At 38.1% G+C, this 19,965-nt stretch overlaps 1 protein-coding gene across 2 annotated transcripts; it reads right to left on the reverse strand.

Annotated features, from left to right (window-relative positions):
* Positions 1 to 331: 331 nt before the first annotated feature.
* On the reverse strand, positions 332 to 19,687 carry LOC117919318 (bystin-like). 2 transcript variants are annotated; one of them, XM_034836483.1, is made up of 12 exons: positions 19,508 to 19,687; positions 19,213 to 19,410; positions 18,680 to 18,806; positions 17,927 to 17,978; positions 17,509 to 17,836; positions 16,444 to 16,523; positions 3,653 to 3,700; positions 2,689 to 2,835; positions 1,826 to 1,898; positions 1,639 to 1,714; positions 769 to 886; positions 332 to 549 (listed from the first exon to the last, which is right to left on the reverse strand). In XM_034836483.1, exons 1-11 carry the CDS (start codon positions 19,619 to 19,621, stop codon positions 807 to 809), a joined length of 1,323 nt encoding a protein of 440 aa, XP_034692374.1. In that variant the 5' UTR covers positions 19,622 to 19,687; the 3' UTR covers positions 332 to 549; positions 769 to 806. The 2 variants fall into 2 exon arrangements, with proteins under 2 accessions (XP_034692374.1, XP_034692375.1); XM_034836484.1 differs by having other exon boundaries at positions 332 to 561.
* Between the last annotated feature and the right edge of the window lie 278 nt (positions 19,688 to 19,965).

Below are 19,965 nucleotides of genomic sequence, written 5' to 3' on the forward strand. Positions count from 1 at the left end.
TTCTATTCAAATTTTTAACAGAGGAAAAAAAAAAAAAAAGGGAACCTTAATTATTTAAGAGGTTATGTTGGGAATAAAATTTTCATCAGATGTATTCTTCTTCCTTCCTATTTTAACTCCTCTGCCACTTACATATAGAGAGAGAGAGTGATTGAATTCATCCATTGTGAAAGCCATAAAATGTTACCACTTTTATGATTTAGGAATTTCATGTAATTTACCTTATATTTTATCATTTGGATGGTTGACACAAGTATAAAACTGTAATTACTAGGTCAACAAAGTTACCAAAAAAAAAAAAAAATACACTACCTAGTGTCTTAATTCTAAATAGAACTTAAAACTAAATAGTATTAAATAGTATTAAATATTAGGTTGTTAGTCCATGATACAAATCAGGTTACAAAAAGGGAAAGTGGGAAAAAAAAAAAAAGAAATCATTTTTGTATATAAAGCTCTAATCAGCAGTAATTAAATGAGCAAACAGATGTTGTAAACCTCTCCAACAGATAACCATAAGCACGACATCGTATTCTGGCCCCCAAGAACCTGCAATAGAAACTTAACATTCCTTCATTTTCCCAAACCACTTCTATCAACCATATACTGGTATGCAGAAACACTAATTTTTGTCCCCACCAACTTGCAGCTGGGAGAAGACCCAAAAGAAACACGTATATGCTTTGAAATCTTTGCCACAAATTCAATTTTTAACAATAAAACTAAGACAAGAAAAGAAAATAACATCAGGGGGAAGCAGAATCTCACCAAAAAATAACTACGAGAAAGTCACAGAAAATGAACATTTAGTCCTCCTCCATTGGAACGTCTGGAATGTCAAACCTGTCTTCTTCTATTGTTTTATTGATCACAGAAATAGGAGATGGTAATGAGAAGTTAAGGAAATAAAGAATGCATCTATTTGTTGAAGCCAATGGGGAGAGAGGAGTAAAATGAAAGAAGCAAGTCCATCCAATGCAAGTTTTTGTAACTAAAGGACTAATAACTTGTATGAAATAAGAAACACATCACACACAAACTTGTAGTATTGTAGCCCTATACATAATTATGAAACTTTAGTGGACTACTAGACTTTGGCCTGAGTTTATGAGGAAGCAAACAATCTAAACTACTGGTCCTTTATATCTAATAGATGCTAGACTTTCATATGGCAAGAAAACAACACAGATACACTTCTCTCACTTCTTTTGTTTTTCTCTCTGTTTAAAGAGTTTCTACCTTCTCTACAAAAATTCTCAACACCTCTTGTGGTGGTTACAATCTAGCAAGCCTCATTTCAATATTCTATAAATGATGGAGAAAACACTTTGATTTTTTAATATTTTAACACAATTGAAGAATTTGCCACTCTAGTTGAACTTATATGTCCTGAAAGTTGTAAGTTGGATTGAAACTTTAAACTTGAAAAATAAATTATATGCTGAAAGTTAAAAAGTATCACCATCTTTGTTGGATAGTTGATTTTCTATATTGGAACATTGAAAATAACATGATCATAACTTAATTTGATTAAACCCTTAACTTAAATAGTAGATATTATGAACCTTTGACAAAATTTCGTGGAAATGATTAGATTGAAACAAATATTGATAGAGACAAACATTAATCAAAGGATATAGATTAACATAAGATCATCTTCCTTCTCACCACGATTCCTGCTATTGTTTAACTCTCTGCTAATATCAGGAGTAACCTACATTTAAATAGGATTGCAATCAAACATTGTCGCAAGAAATTGGGAAAAAGAAGAATGATAAGAAGAAAAAGCAGCAGCAGCAGCAATTTAAAAGAGCAATTCTCTTACTAGTTTGTGTCTTTGGATTTCAATTAAAGTTTTAAGGGAATCTTTATCCTCTTTCCTCAGTTGATTTTTGTACCTGTAAGGAATATCACATAGGACAAGTATATATGAGCAAAAAGACTGGTGTACATTATTTTATTGGGATGAGTCATGCTCAGAAAAGCATAAATAGATTGAAATGCCATAAGATACATAAAGAAGTCTACATTTAGTTGCATGTTAGCCAACAAAATAGGGAAAGGAAGTATTAGGTTACAACAAACTCAGGCTACAGAAGCCGGTTTGAGCAGGTTTAAAAAAGAAACAGGAGATATAGAGATCAAAGAAAAATAGAGAAGAAAAGGTGATGTGGTAGCAATGGTAGCGCTGATGGTCACATTCTGGTTGCTAAACAGGGATTACAGGTGGATGAATGAGCTGATAACAGGGAAAAAGAAAACATAGTGAAGGCTATTTATCGGATATCAATCAGAGGGAATGAAAGCCAAATGAGTGCTTTCGAATGCATACCACATTATGCATGTGTTTCTTCACATGAAAACAAAAACAAAATTCAGACCTAGAGGACTAATCCAATGATGATGACTTCCTATAGAGCAACACTTTAACTCTCTTCAATTTCTATTTCAGTAGAGAGAAGCCACATTGTTTGTATAAATGACATCCCTAAAGTACGTGGGCATATCTTAAAGAAGAAAGCCATATCTAGACGAGATAGATCAACACTAAACCATGCAAACCAAAGCGCTTTTCTATTAAAAAAATACTATTAAAAACTTTTCTATGAAGAATTTTATTATGATAAACATCAAGGTTTCAAAACCTAGTATGGGGCAAGAAACAGAACTAATAGATGAAATACTGACCTCTGAACAAATGTAAGAAGTGACTGGTGCCAAATCACAGGCATTATCCTCGTATCCTCAATAAATCTTATAAAATGAGCTACAACAGCATCAACTGCACGATATGGCAGAGCATACTTCTTGTCAAGGAGAAGCTTTATGAAATAGCTGTAACAGAACATACAAAATTGTCAAAGAAATTTCTGCATGCTGTTGGAACTACAAAATTTATCATGACTGTCACAGGTGGACAGCACTCATCCTGACAATTTATCATCTCATAGCACATATGTGTACGTGTGTTCTTGGAACTTAAAAATTCTATTGTGCCTGTGACAGATGGATGCCACACATCTTCACAATTTATCATCTCAAGCAACAAGGTATATCCAAAGCCAGTGCATGATTCACAAGGATTATAGGTGGGTCATCATGTTGAACAGAATACTTACAGAGGGAAGTGTACCAACCATATTCTAAGCGAAGTTCTGTGACAAGCACCAGTGATGTGGGAGATTATTTCTTATCAGTACCCTGTGCCAATGGAGGCATCCCTTGGAAAGATATTGATAATTGTTCACCTTAAATTGAGGAAATGGATGCTATTACATTATGTGCTATTAGGGTTTATAACCCATTGTTACACTCCGATTACAATTGGTGATCTATACCCAAGAAAAGTTAGACCTCCCAAATCTTAGCTTCAAGCTCCATGCAATACTAAGTCTAACACAAGCCAATTCATGACCCTTGATAAGATGGGTCGAAATTGGCTCTCAAAAAGAAAATTGTACTTCTAATAGGCCTAGGCCCCTTCTTAAAGCCAAACCTTTTAGTTACCAGGTAGCCTCATCATAAGCCAATTCATGAACCATTTGACTACCTAAACATCCAACAATCCATTCTAAAAAGCATCAAACAGAAACACTTGCTAACATGTCCGAGACAAACCATGACTTTAATATCTGGTAAATAATATGAATACCTTGTTGTGCCACAATACTCCATCTCTGCAAGCTTCAATAATGCAACACTGTGAACCCATTCAAAAATGTGTTAGACATCTCCAGCATGCATTAGAACTTTAATCTTATACACAAATTTCAATAGCTAGAAGATACACACAAAGAAGCACAATGAAAATGCTTGGTGTGGAAGGAAACTTTTTCCAGGACACAATTGTACACTTTGAAAGGGAAAAAGAGTTCACCAGCCCATCCAGTTTAACTTACAGTCACCAAATGAGAGCACAAACATAAAAAACTATGTCAAGCAACCATTACTTGACATATTGCCTAGTGCCAATTTAACTCACTAACAGGCATGGCATGTAAATTGCCAATTTAAGAAAAGGAAAGTTGGAAGTATAACAATAAAATATGTCAGCCCAGGTCTGATACCAGGCTCAATTTGTAGCCAAATACATGAATCTCTCATCACTGGCAACCATGTTATCATAGCAAATGTAAAAAAGTACCACACTTTTGTCCAACACACAACTAGCAAGGGAGACTAAATAAATAAATAAAAAATGATAGGAAACGACAAAGAGATATATTGATAGAAATAAAAAGTACAAGAGAAGGATGAGGAATCCTCCTGCCAAAGAAAAGCTAAACAACAAGAATACAAAAACAAGAAGCTACAAAGTAAAAACAAACAAACTCTCTAGATTAGACCATCCCGTTGGAGCTACACACTGCTAGTCAATCTAGTTGTAACACATTAAGGGGAATGCCCTTAAAAACCATGGAACAAAAAGCCCAAAGAGAAGCTAGGAAGTGAATAGAATCCCAAAGATTCTCTAAATTCCTTGCTTTATCCTCAAATATCCTCGCATTTCTTTTCCGCCACACAACCCAAATTAAAGCAATGCACGCAACTTACCACAAAACTATCCCTCTCTTGGATAATCCAAATCCTTTATAATTGATGGACATCATGTCGGAGATGCTTCTTGGGGGAACCCAATCCATCTTGGCTAACTGAAATAATATGTGTTACAACCCCATCATCAAAGAATAATGTAGGAAAAGATGATCTACTAATTCACCATGCTTCATACACAACTTACAAATGCCAAGACTAAGAGCTGTGCAGGGTCTTCTCAATTGAAACAAGTCATTAGTATTTACCTTCTTGTGAGCCACTAATCAGACAAAGGACTTGACTTTAAAAGGGACTTGAGAATTCCAAACAAACTTAGTAGGGAAAACTGGAGAAGAATCGAGAAATTGGGACAAGGTTAGAAAAAAAGACTTGACTGTAAAAAGCCCTGAAAAAAATAAAGACCAGGATCTCGCATCAGAAATTCATGAGGATAAATGCGAACAATCAAGTGACCGCATGAGGCTTTCTAAATCTTCTATCTCAGAATCGGAAAAGTTACGACGGAAATTAAAGTTCCAAGAGAAGGGGCGAACAGAACCGAGAATTTAAGATATAGGAATATTTTTATCCATGAGTACTCTAAATACTCTTGGATATTGGGAACCCAAAGGTTGGTCCCCCCACCACAAGTCTTCCCAAAACCAAATTCTTTCCCCATCTCCTACCACAAACCGAGTATACTTGGAAAAATCCTAAAAGACTTGTGCAATAGCCTTCCAAGGACAATGATGTGACCATCTGACTATAGTGTTGGCATCCCAACCATTGGAATGTGTCCCATAAATGCTTAAAATGACCTGATACCACAAAGCTGAACTCTCCCTAGGGTACCTCCACAACCACTTCCCTAAGAGAGCGAGATTCCTTAGAGAAATCTTCCCAAATCCCAATCCCCCTTTTACCTTCGGATTACACACTACATCCCAACTAACAAGATGATTTCTTTAACCTTCCCTAACCCCTGACCATAGGAAATCCCTTTGCACTCTCTCAATTTTTGCAGCCACTGAAGCGGGAATCTTAAACAAGGAGAGAAAGTAGCTAGGAATGTGGGTAAGGCAAGAATGGATAAGAGTTATCCTACCCCCAAAAGATAAGTAAGTCTTTTGCCACCCATCTAATCTTCGCGAGATTCTCTCAATCACAAGATCCCAAAGGCCACAAGCCTTTGGATGCCCTCCCAAAGGAAGACCCAAGTAGAGTATAGGCCAAACAGAAACCTTGCAATCAAGTAACTCGGCCAACCTAGAAAGATGATTCTGATCAAGATTGATGCCAAAAAGATTACTCTTGTCGAGGTTAACCTTAAGCCCAGAAATATGCCCAAACACTAGTAATAAACTCTTGAGAGTTTGCAGTTCTTCCTCACAAGTGTTAGAAAAGAAAATGGTATCATCTGCAAATTGCAGATGGAACACCCTTGTTCTATTCTTACCAACCCTAAAACCCTCCAACAAACTTCTTTCCTCTGCTCTCAACAACATCCTGTTCAGTACATCTGCGACTAAAATAAATAGAAAAGGGGAAAGAGGGTCACCTTGTGTTAATCCTCTAGATGCCTTAACCCACCCTTCAGCGTTTCCATTCACTAAAACTGCAAAAGAGACTGTAGACAAACAACCTCTTATCCAGTTCCTCCATCTAGGACTAAACCCCTTCTTCTCCAACACATAATCCAAAAAATCCCAACTCACAGGGTCGTAAGCCTTTTCAAAGTCAATTTTGAAGACAACTCTTTCCTCCTCTAATCGTCTTTTCTCATCCACTATCTCATTGGCTATAAGAACTACGTCCAAAATTTGTCTCCCTTGAACAAAAGCACCTTGAGTAGAATGGATAGTTTCATGTAGTACCCCTCTTAAACGCCTTAATAAAACTTAGGCTATTGTCTTATAGAGACTAGTGATCAAGCTAATAGGTCTAAAGTCTGAGATTTTCTTTGTCAGACTTTTTTAGGGCAAAAGAACAATGAAGGAGGCATTAGTGCTTTGATTAATAATCCCGCTTCTATGAAACTCTGCAAACACCCTCACTAAATCCTCCTTGATCACATCCCAACAATCTTGAAACACTGCAATGGTAAATCCATCAAGCCTAGGCGCCTTATCCCTATCTAACTGAAAAATGGCCTTAAAAATCTCTTCTTTAGTAAAAAGGGAATCCAACCTAGAAGCACTCTCTTCTGAGATAAGGGACCAATCTAAGCCTTCTACTCTCCAAAACTCTCCAGGAGGACTCGAGTAAAGCTTTTCAAAGTAAAGTAAAATCTCCTCTATGATGCTCTCAGAATTATTCAACACTAAACTTCTTTCATTCTCCAAAAACTTGATGAATTTCTTATTTCGCCTGGCATTAGCCACTTTGTGAAAAAACTTTGAATTGTAATCCCCTTCTTTAACCCATTTCACCTTAACTTTTTGTCTCCAACGAATTTCTTCCCTTAAAATTAATTCCTCTAGCTACCCTTTTCTTAAAGCTCTGAGTAGAAAGTTCAAAAGTGAGAACCCCTTCTTGCTCAATGGCATCAAAGTTCGCTATTTCATTCAAGATGCTTTTTTTCCTTTCATTTAGCTCTCCAAAAGAAACCTTATTCCAAACTTTTAATTTGGCCTTAACAAATTGTAACTTCCTCATGAACTTGTGGCCTTCCTAACCATTTCCTTGAAAACCTCTCCACCAACTACTGAAGCATTCTTTGAAACTAGGATGTTGCAACCACATATTCTCAAACCTAAAAGGTGTTGGGCCCCACTTGAAAGGATTGGTATCCAAAACTATCGGTCAATGATCCGATGTCCATCTAGGAAGAACTTCTTAAAGGCTTTGAGGGAATAAATGCTCCCACTCATTTGAGAAAAGAAACCGATCCAATCTCTTACACACAAGTGACTCTTGCATGTTTGACCAAGTGAATGGTGCGTTCTGTAAAGGGAGGTCAAGTAATTCACAGTCTCTTATAAAACCATCAAAGTCCTTCATGCTTGAAGTTAAACTAGAGTCTCCCAGTTTTTCTGAACTTCTCCTTATAACATTAAAATCACCGCCTACACAACATAAAGGAAAAGAAAGGCCAAAAATGACTAAAAGCTCCACCCAAAAATCCTTCCTAAGTAAGGGACTGTTTGGGCCATAAACTGCGAACAACCACAGGGGACCGCATCCATCCAACATAAACTTGACTAAGATAGAAAATGAGCCTATTACCACCTCCTCACTGCACAATTTTTTAGAGTCCCAAATAATCAAAATCCCACCTGAAGCCCCGCACGCCGGAAGAACAGCCCATTCCTTATTTCTAACCGTCCAGACACTACCAACAAACCTTTTGTCACACACCACCCTCTTTGTTTCTTGAATCATCACAACATCCGAATTCTCTAACTGCATAAAATCTTTAACCACCCTTCGTTTTTTCCTAGATCCCAAACCCCTGGTATTCCAACTAATGATTTTCATGGAAAAACCTTACTGACCCTAAACCTCTAAACCAGTTCCAACAGGTCTCAAATACCTGTGGAGAACCTGTTCTTCCGCCTAGAATACACCTTAATATCCAGAGAACTTAAGACCTCATGAACTATAACCATTGTCCTAGGGAAAAAGCCTTCTATTTGGAACTCGCCCATCGGGGAGAACTTAGCTTCACCCTGGCTTACTGTAACCAGGTTGGAGACCTCTCCAACCTCATTAGGCAAACTGGGCTTAGACTTAAGGGGATTAAAACCCTCGGGCATCTGGTTCAGATAAGCAAACTAGGACTCCACAACATCAAGGTTAGGATTGCCAATAGACACTTGACATAGAGTACCATCATCGTCATTTTTGGAAAAAATTTCAAAATTAACTCAATTTTTCATAGGTTACTGAGACTGAATGACTGAACTGGGAAGCACGGGAACAGAAGGACTCAGAGGTGGAAGTGCCAAGCCACAAGGAGGGGGAAAAGAAGACATTGTTGACTAAGAAGGTGAAGACAAAGATACCTCCATGTTTTCCGTTACCAACATTCCACAAGTCCCCACAAAGTTGAACCCTTTTTCTCTGATTACTAGATTAGAAGGAAAAATCGTGACTAAAGAACCACGATGATTAAAACCCACGAAGCCCTTAGATCCTTCTATGTCTTCATCGTTAAAGGGTTTGCGCGAAACCGCGTCTCCTCTTGACAACAAAGCCCCTTCCCCCGAACACCTCTTTCGAAACCTGAACAATCAACAATAAGTGAGAGGACTTGCACTAAATCCTCATTCCATCTATGTTCCCGCCCCGAAAGCATCGTCCTTTGGAGGAGCTTCACGATCCGACGATGGCTTCTCATGCGTTAGAGGCTCACTTCGGCTTCGAAACCCTTGTCGGCGACCAGAAATTGGAGGAAAAAGAGTAGTCCACGGCTTCTTTGAACCAAACTTCACCTCTTTCAACGCGAAGCCCCTCGGTTGGACTTCAGATACCTCTAAGACAAACTTCCCCTTTCCCGTTGCAAAGGCGCCTTCTCTTTGAAATGAGCCTTTCTCAAAAAAGGGCTTCTTACCTCCTTTTTCTTGGCCCAACATTGAAAACGGGCCTTTTAAATTACAACCCATCTCCAAACCCAAGTCTATTTCTACCAGTGGACTGGGATTAAGAGGAGATTGGGCCCTTCTCTTTAGCTTTGGATTAGAGGCCCGATGCCCTTCCTCATTTGAGTAGGCCTTGTCCCCTCCGACCCAAGCTTCGCCCACTTGCTCTAACCTAGCTGGCCCTGGTCTCTGTTTGTTTGAATTCAAGATGGACGACGAGGAGGGCTGGAACTAGTTGTTCCCCACTACCGATCCTCTCTTGCCAAGTGTCCCCACAGGAAATGCTTCAGCCTTTTGACTTTCTCCTTCCTTCTTCATTCTGCCAGCTGCCCTAACAAAAGAACTTCCATTAGCCGTTGATCTATCTCTCTCATCCAGTCTTCCACCACCTGTCCACAAGTGAGGCACAAAATCCTCCCAAGTTGACTCACCCATTTCTCTACCTCGCCTAACTTTTTCAGCTCCGACCACTGCAACAGAAATTGTGAACACCCATCCCCCATCTATCACCTCGATCAAAGTTGGGAGAACTGACCGTTCCTTCATTGAAATTATTACCCTCGCCTTGCAAAGATCAAACAATTTCAATGTTCGCCAATCGATCTCAGTCACCATCCCCCACTGCTCCACAATTTTCTTCAGATGTTCCTCAGACCATAAATGAAAGTGCAGTCCCCGTAATTCTATCCATCCTCCTCTGAACTTCCCCACGACTTCCGAATTTTCCCTTGGCGACCACCTTCTCAACTGGATTGTATACCCTCCCTTAATCTTGAGAAACCTTAAATCTTGGAGAGAGAGAGCTTCCTCTACCGTTTCTACAAAAAATAAACATTTTCCACCTGAGAAGGGAATGATAGTCACCACACCTTTTTGCCCTAATCTTCTCGCCATAGCACGACCAACCTCAACCCAATTATTGCAATCTGCAGTACATTCGCACACCACAGCTCTCGCCCACCTCCCAACTGGAACAAGTCCACCTCTCCTCGATCCTTCATCTCTGACTACATTCGCGAAGGACCGATACAAAGGACCCACATGTTTGTGGATAAATCTTTCCTCTCTGCACTACCTTCCCTTTTCATCTAAATTCGAGGAGGGGACCACCAGCATTGAAGACAGCGCTCTTTTTAGTTTCTCCCAACCTCTGCCCTTCTCGCCCTCAAGTATTACCAGGAAAGTTGATTTTCTGTTGGAAGCGAACTCCGAAAGCCTAATAAACCTTCCATGGTTGTTGAAGCAAACCTCCATTAAATGGAGACTGGATTTTCCCTTGTATTTTTTTGTTGAAACCCATGTTACTCTTCAGTTCGATGGCCTTCGTCAAATGTTCGATCAACCACCCAACTTCTTCCTTTCCAAAACCTAAGGCAAAAACAGAGCCTCTACTGTGCTCTGTAAGCGAGCACCATTTTCCATCGGACTCGCCTTCAAACCTGACCAAGAAGGTCTTCCTCTCCACAGAGACCTTCAACGTCCTTACCATCATCTCACCCACGTGAATGATACAATTGTGACAGGCAATGACTAAATAAAAATTTTTTAAATACATCTTTTTCCAAATCCAAAACCAATTGTTGTGTCTTGCTCCAATTCCTCACATCTCCATCACACCACAATTTTGAATATAAGGGGATTCATTAAAAAAATGAAAATAAAAAGAACCAATTACAAAGACTTTTAATGAAAATGAACACAAATGCATGAAGATTATTAAATCACCAACGTATAGTAGAAGGTTCTTTTGTAAATTATAGTAGAAGGTTCTTTTGTAAATAGCCACCTAAATTATTTGACGTTCACTATGCACACCTGCACCTTGCAGAGACAATATAATGTGCCACACCATTAAACCATCTCTTGGAAATACATGGATAAAAGCAATGAATGGTTGGCTGAAAGGATGGAACATGAAGAGTCTAAATGATGCATAAAAAATGAATTTGTCTATTGCAGATGGGGAGGCAACAGGCAAATTTACAACTAGAATCAGATCAAGCTCAAAGACAAGGATAACAACAAGGGGAATGCCACAACCTCTAGGACTAGTTCCACTCTTTCAGCATTAATCTAGATGACAAAGGGACCAATTAGGAGATGGACGAGGAAAATGATAAGGGTTATAAATTTGATAGAGGCAACAAAGAGGAAGATTTTTTATCTTTGCTAATGACTGATAATAAATTTTAACACTAGATGCTATTGGTGCAACTTTCATGTTAGACTCATTTAAATTCTTTTATGCTTTAAAACTTTTTCGTTCCTGGAATTGTAATGATTTATCATTTTGTATTGATATGTGGTTTACTTTCAATATGTCATGATACTGTGTCATCCCTCAAAGTGTAGCTTAACAGTAGTGCCCTTTGACAATGAACCAAAGGCACGAAGTTTGAGCTTGTTATGTATTTGAGTAGTTTAAGATAAAGGATCAAGCTCATATCACCTAGAGTTTTGCAGTAGGGTAAAAGCCCCACTGTCGGGGTGGATTCTACGTTATTGCTTTGGCACATGCCTTGGATCATGCCTAGACTCCATGAGATTCTTGCACCAAAGTGAGCCTTGCCCCTTCAAATAATATAATTTGAGGATACCCTTATAATCTAATTGTTAACCGTATTTGGGAGGAGAAGGACTCGTGTAAGAAAGTTTGACAAGTGGATTGGCTAGGGAGAAATTATAGTAGCTTCATTAACTAAGAATTCTAGAAAGTTTAAATTCCTCACATTTTTAAGGGATGGGAATTAGTCCTTCCATCTAGAATTCCACCTCCCTCAAGAAAAGAAATTCAACCTTGATGGCAGCTTTTATAGAAAACAAAACTCTGCAGGATCTCATTACCATAAGCATCACATCATCCATTTTTCTTTAATTTCTCCTCCCACAAGGCGGGAGGTTGCCAACTAAAAGAGAAGTGATAAGCTATGGAGATGGATTAGAGAGGTGTTTGGTAATGTATGAGTTAAGAAGGAAACCACTTTTAAGATAATAAGCATTTGGGATAAGTATAGACAGGGTAAGACCTTTCTCTTCTCAAAAGAGGACAAGAGAAACCAAAGCTTGCCAAAGATGAGTTTAGTCTCCTAGCCTTCTTAGAAGAAACCTCATGGAGGGAGAAATCAAGGGTTTTTTGGCTAAAGGAAAGGAATAACAACACAATCTTTTCATCATATGGCTAATGCAAGGTGGAATGGCAACTTCATCATCAGTCTTAAAATCATTGTTGTCCAATTGGAAAAGTGGAGGAGCTCAAGGATGGTATTTTCTCTTACTTTTATGTTTGTGTTTGAAAATCCCCCAGTGAGGACACTTGACATGGCAGCATAGCTTGTCAAATGCATAGAGACTTTTTGTTGGGGATATATTAAGGAAAGAAGAAAGATTCGTCTAGTGAGCTAGTCAAAGGTGTGCAAGGATAGGAAGCACAAAGAGTTGGGGGTAAGAACATTAGAGGTCCTTAATCTAGCCTTGCTACGAGAATGGTAGTGGATGTTTGCTTTGGAGTGGGAAGCTTGTGGAGGAAGATCATCCATGAAAAGTTCGAGGAGTTGAAGGACAATAAGCCAATGAAAAGATATTAGAAAAGGATGGAAAGACTTTAGTTTCAAGCTAGCCATCTAAATCAAAAATGGTAGACAAACAAAATTTTGAGGTGATAGATGGGTAAAGGAGATCAAGTTAAAAGATGTGTTCCATATGCTTTTTAGAATAGCTTCTTCCTAGAATGCTATAGTCGCATTTGTTTTTTTTTTTTTCAATTAGTAAATGACAAATGTATTAAAAAGCGCCAGAAAGGATGCACCAAAGTACACATGATGTATACAATGGCAGCAAAAAAACACCAAAAAAGAAAGAGAAACAAAAAACTACTCCCTCCCTCAAACTAACCCCAACCAATCAATGGAATCTACCATGGACATCAATCTTTCACCTATAAACAGTTTGGTCCAAGTTAACAAGTTACACAAAAACAAAAATTTCAATCTTTGGACTGAGAGATCCACATTCTTTTTTTTTTTTTTTTTTGATAAGTAAGTCAAATATGTATTAAAACAGAGGCCAATAGCCACACAGCATACAGGAGATATACAAGATAGCTATAGCCTTTCTACAAAAAACAAAAGAGACCAAGAAGACCTCACCCCCCCTAAGTGGAAGCTATCCACTCCAGAAAGCCTAGAAGGGAGACGGAGTCATCTCCAATATCCAATCTAGACCAACCCCACAAATTACAAACAAAAAAATTCTTTAGCTTCTGAATATGTAACACACCCCCCTTGAATGCTAATCTATTCCTCTCTTTCCAAACCGTCCAAAAGATACATAACGGAATGGACTTCCAAATCTTTTTCCTTTTTTTTCCCACAAAAGAACCTCTCCAGCTAAATAGGACCTCCTTTACAGTTTCTGGAAAGACCCACTTAACACCTACAAGCCCAAGGACTAACTCCCAAAGGGCTCTAACCACTATACAATGAATAAGAATATGATTTACAGATTCTTCTGCACACCCACACAAAAAACAGCAATTAGGGAATTGCCATCCTCTTCTTTGGAGTTTGTCAAGCGTTAGCACCTTCCCCCACGTAGCCTCCCACGCAAAGAAAGCGACTTTGGTAGGAACACTATCCACCCAAATGCATTTTTCCGGAAAAACGGTGTCAATGGGATTGACTAAACAACTGAACGCTTTCTTGACTTTAAATTGACCGTTTTTTCCTCCCTTCCAAGAGACTGAATCTTCCTCCAAAGACGGCCTAAGCCCTCTTAGCTTAAGGAGCAGATCTCCTACCATGCCCACCTCCCAGTCATTAAAATTCCTCAAAAATCTTAGATTCCACCCTCCTTGATCAAAATTCTGATCCCACATCTCCTCCACCGTAGCAATGAGAGATCCACATTCTTAAAAGTTCTTCTATTTCTCTCGTTCCAAATTGTCCAAAAAATGCATAAAGGTGTCACCCTCCAAACTTTTTTCCATTTTCTTCCAACAAAGGACTCATGCCAACCTAGCAGAGTCTTTCTAATAGTGGAATGCATCACCCATAAACTCTGAAGAGAGAGAATAAAAGCTCTCACAACACCCTTGTTTTGCCACAATGCAAAAGGATGTGGTCAATTGACTCCTCATGAGACAGACAAAGGAAACAACGATTGGTCAAAGACCATCCCCTCCGCTGAAGCTGGTCAAGAGTCAAAACTTTTCCCCAAGTCGCCTCCCAAGCAAAAAACCTCACCTTGAGAGGAACCCAGGCATTACACACAACACTAGGAGGGAATTGCACTACACTTCCTATCTCTAGGCTAGCATAAAGTGACTTAGCAGAGAAAGTCCCACTCTTCGTCTCAACCTAACACACTTTATCCTCTTTGCCCTCTTCTACCACTTTATCTTATAATCTTGTCAAGAACCGCTCCACAATAACAATCTCCTAATCATTTAAAGACCTCGGATATTAGGACTCCAACCTCCCCCTCACTAGAATGCTGCCACCACTCCACCACCCAAGCTTCTTTAGAGTTAGAAAGGGCAAATAAAGAGGGGAAAGAAACATTTAAAGGCTCATCCCCACACCACTTATCATTCCAAAACTTTATTCTTTTCCCATTGCCCACCGAAAAGGACAATTTACAACTAACTAGATCCCACAACTTCCTTATGGTCTTCCATAACCCAACACCATAGCCAACTCTCGCTTCCCTAGCACTAACCCCCTTCCATTTCCCCATATTTTCCACGAATGATTTATCTCCAGAAGGCCTCCCTTTTTGAAGCAAAGCACCAATTACACTTGCAAAGGAGGGCCTTGTTTAGTGAGTGAAGGCGCCTAACACCTAGGCCCCCCTTCCGTCTGTGAGAGCAAACGGTATCCCACTTTACCAGATGAAGCTTACTTTCAAAGGTCCCACCTCCCCAAAGGAAGTCACTTTGAATTTTTTCCAACCTTAACCGCACAACCCTCGGCAATCAAAAAAGAGACAAAAAGTAGATTGGCAAACTGGATAATGTGCTTCTAATCAACGTTAGTCTACCCCCTTTGGAGATATATTGCCTTCTCTAGAATGCCAATCTTTAGCAGAATCTTTCTTCCAACCCACATCCCAAGCCACCAACGAATTGTAGGGGGCGCCTAAAGGGAGTCCCAAATAAGTGGTAGGAAGCATTCCCCTTTACAACCTATTACAAGTGCCAACTCTTCTAGGTTGAGGTCGCATATTTATGGGAGGAAGGAGAAGGTTGAGGTCATTGGTTGGTTCAATTTAGAAGGTCCTTCCAAGATTAGGAGATGGAGAAGGTGACCCAATTTCTAAATCTTATTTACCCTATGAGAGTGCAAGAAGGGGAGAACACTTTACTTTAAAAAGAGGATAGGAGGGGTAATTTCCATGTCAAATTGTATTACAATTCCTAATGTATTGTAGTAATATATTATTCCCAGCCAAAGAGATTTATGGATTTTGAGCTCTCTTGAGAACACATTCTTTTTGCATGGAAAGTTGTTTAAGGGGAAATCATAACTAAAGATATTTTAACAAAGAGGGGATGGACAATGGTCAATAGATGCAACCTTTGAAAAGATAAAATAAGAGTTGATCATACCTTGACTCATTGTGAAAAGACGAGTATTATCAATGTTTCTCTTAGCAATCTTTGGACTGAACGAGTGTTTCCAACTTCAATGAGAAATCTCCTCCTCTAATGCAGATTTAAGGGGTTGGAAAAGAAAAAAAAAAAAAGGAGAAGAACCTCTTGGCATATGGCTTCCCTTTGCTTGTTTGGATGTATGTGGAAAGAGCATAACCGAAGGATTTTCAATGAAAGAAGAGTTTTCAAATCAAAGGTTGAAGGAGGAGTTCATTAAATCCCTATTGAAGTGATCCCATGCTTCATTGGAAATGGAGAGCCTCTTCTTAGACACTCTTCCTTGTGGTTAGCTTAGGTTTTTTGTAGCTTGTTCTTGTATTTGTCTTCTAGTGGTTGTGTTGTGATGTTTTGTGTATAAGGCCCATATACATAGGGCGTGCCCCCTCTCTTGGTGCTTAATTAATGCAAGCTCTTGTTGTCTTTCCAAAAATAAAAAAGCCTTCTTTCAATTCTAGAAGTTTGTTGGTAGAAGATACTTGCTCAATGCTGTTAAATGGGCTATGGCGAATTTTGTGCACAAAAGACTCCAATTTCATTCAGGAGAGCTTGAATCTGTCCTCCTTTTTTGAGGATACTACCTCTGTCACCCATATACCAAACTGCTTCAACTAACAAACTATAGTTTACACCCATCATCAGAAGAACAAACCAATCAAATATATACACACAAGCACATACCTTGAATGTAGAGCAGGAATGGAGACCTTTTCAATAATGCTTCCAATGATGACAGCTTCCCTAAGGTTGCATGTTCCAGACTGCAAATCAAGCACAAGCTTGTGTTTTACAAACATTGAATGAAATCTGTATCTAAAGAAAGAGCTAATTCAAATTGCATGGTTGTTTGATGATTTTTTTTTTTTCCCTGCCGATTCATAGCTTCAGTGCTTTCTCTAATATATATGGTTGTTTGATGATTTCATCAAAAAATTTATGCATAATCAATACTGAGTTACATCTGGCTGTATTAGAGTCGTTAATAACATTGTTGCATCTACTTTTTGAAACCATGTTATATATAAATAAAAAATCATTGGGCATTTATTCTACACTTCATATATACTTTGTTGTGCCTTCTCTTAGGCACTTTTAATATATTTTCACATTTGTCAATCAAAAATAAATAAATAAAGAATAAGCAACTGAAAACTACAAACAAAATATTCTGATAATACAAAGTGCATGTTTAGAAACATTTTCTAGTTTTTGTCTTTAAAAAATCAAAAGCTTAATTTAAAATGTGGAAATTCCTGTACAAAAATAGGTAAATGCCTTATGTGCTTGAAAACACTTTCTAAAATTTTAAAATCTAAGGAAGTAAAAAATTTTCACTCCCTCCAATTTTAAAAATTCTGAAAATAGTTTTAAGAACACAAGGTAAATCTCTTTTTTTTTTGTATAAGAGTTTCTATTGTAAAGATAAAAAATAGAAAGTGTACCTAAACGCCACCTAAATTAACCATTTCCCTGCAAGTATGGAATCATTTTTCTATTTCTCAATACAATAGGAACATACTAAATAACAAAGGAACATTTAGAACTCATAAAAAATAAAATTTGTGAGAATTAAACAGTAATTCTCACAAATTAGAGCTTCAACATTTAGTAGAATAGCCAGCTGTAAAAATATAAATATTTGGGCAAACTTAAAACCATAAGCCAGCAGTTCCAAATATGAAAGCAAGAATGGAACAACATCAATTAAAAATTCACTACAAAAAAATTTCCTTGAAGGATGCATACCTCACACAATGGAAACAATATTCCCTTAAAGAAGGCAGCAGGTTTGTACAAGGACTTCTTTAAAGTTTGATATAAAGCAAAATGTAGTCTCTTATTCTTCTGGATATCTTCTCTGACCCGTGGGAGCAAGACAAGCCTATAAAAACGTTCTGCCTTCTTCCCACCCAAATTGGAAGCAAAAATCCTAGTGGCTTGGTACACTGCATTTGGTGACCAATTCTCGGGTTCAGTCAGGTACAGGACCTCCTCCCAATGTTGAACTGAAGGAATATGTTTGAAAGCCTTGGGAAGCTTTCCTGCAGTGTATCTACTAAGAAGCTTGCCAACTCTGCATATTACATTTGTACCAACTTTTAGCAAACTTTTCATTTACATGACCCAAAAGGTTAGAATCATGAGAATAAGGCAGCTGAAATACCCCTTGTATAAATCTATGATGGAGGCATCCAATTTAGGCAAAGGCCGAGCTTCTGTAAACAAACAGATCCAATGAATACTAACACAAAAAATTAAAATTAAAATTAAAATAAATAAATAAATATTTGTCATTATTAACAATAATGATGTAGACATATTAATTAAAGTAGAAACCCAATACAGATCTAGAGTCTCCAACAGACTGACAAGGCTTATAGTATTTCAGTTCCATGCAAAACATAATGACCATCATAATCATCACATTATTTCAAAAAGGCTCCACAACACATGTTCACATGAACTTCCACCAGAAGTCAATCAGTAAGAAAATAGCAGCCTGTTAAGTATGGAAATACATTTTTATTTTCAGAAACAAAAACAACAGCCTTCTTATTTTTGGATCATTTTCAATTGATCAAGTGTTTATACTCTTTAAAAGTCAACAACAGTATTTCAACCTTTTCCTAAAACGCCACTTTTCAGAAAATGTTTTTGGAACCAGTATTTGGAAATGTCTTATTAGACATGGATTTTGCATTCCATTAGGCCATCGTTCCTGTGTTTAACAGAAAAAACCAGTCCTATTTTCTAAGATGATGGTAGTGCCAAAGTTCATAGTAGGAGTGAAAAAGCTGCTTCCGCAATCAACCAAAATTTGCAGAAGTGGAAGAACTTTAATATTAACTAAAAAGAACAAAAAGGAACAAGAGAGAAAATTATGGTAACTTTAAAAAAATCCTAATTCCACATCTACCTGCGGAAAATTTTTCATCTTTTTCTTTAATTCTCTCGGCAATGACATCAGCTAGCGTTCGCTCTGGACCAGCATTCTTGGATAAGAAAGCCTCCAGTAATTTCTCATCCTCCTCATCAATCTCTGCCTACAATTCATAAAACACAAAAATCAACAAAAGAACTAGACATACCACTCTGTTTGGTTGCTGAGAAAATATGTGAAAATAAACTTATCTCACACCATCTACCTTGTGTTTGGTTTCCAAAAGATTGAACTAAGCACAATTGAGTGGAATTTGGAACTTTTCCTACCATGGGTCAGAAAGTTCTAAGTTTTCTTCCTCGTAATTCTTGCACAAAGCAGAGGCACCATACCTCTAGTTCCTTGAATGTAGAATGTTCGAAAATCAACCCTGACAATTAAAATTTCATGATGAACACTGAATTTGAAAACAAATTCTGAAGGTATCGTATTCACAGAGGTAACATAAAATTTTCGTCGTCCTAACCATTTTCTCAGCAACCAAAGTAAATTTTGACAATCAAACCCACCTCATAACCGCCAAAGTGGCTTTGAGTTTCGTCAAATCCAGCAAAATCATCGACATCCTCTTCTTCATCCTTGGCCGGTACTTCTTCGACCGCGAAGAAGGAGCTATGAGGGTTTTGGTCCCGGGCTTCGTCTTCGATCTCCTTTTGCTGAAGCAGAGCTTCTTTCAAGATTTTTGAGCTCATTCCAGAGGATATCAGCTGCAGTTCCATATGTGGAAGAAACTGTAAGAGTAGAGAGAGCAAAGAAACAATGCAGTTTCCTTGGGAGAAAAGGAGAGAGTAGAGAGTTAAGTACCTTTTCTTCAGCCTGATGGAGCTTGGCTGGCTTGGACCGTTTCTTGGATGAAACGACGTCGTCATCAGCGAGGAAGGGTTGGGGATTGTGATGCTTGCTTCTCTTTTTCCCCATGGCGAAAGAGACGTAGGGTTTTGGAGATACAGAGGGTGTAAGGAGGAAGAACAAAACCCCCTGGAAGACGAGTATGGAAGCTGCTTCATACTTTTGTGGGCTGGGCCGGTTCCCAGCTTTAATCGTTTCCGCTTTTTACACGTATTTCTTTTAAAAAAAAAAGGGTTAATCCAATTTTGAAATTTTAACCTTCGTCATTTTTGCCCCATTTCGTGTGGTTACTCTTCAATAAATATTAAATTCACAAATATGAAAAATTGTTCACCCCTTTTAACTAATTAATTGAATCTTTTGAAAAAACAATTTAGATATTTAAATTGAATTATATCTTTAAAAAATAACTT

Source organism: Vitis riparia, chromosome 7 (assembly GCF_004353265.1).
Source record: "Vitis riparia cultivar Riparia Gloire de Montpellier isolate 1030 chromosome 7, EGFV_Vit.rip_1.0, whole genome shotgun sequence".
Taxonomy (NCBI): Eukaryota; Viridiplantae; Streptophyta; class Magnoliopsida; order Vitales; family Vitaceae; genus Vitis; species Vitis riparia.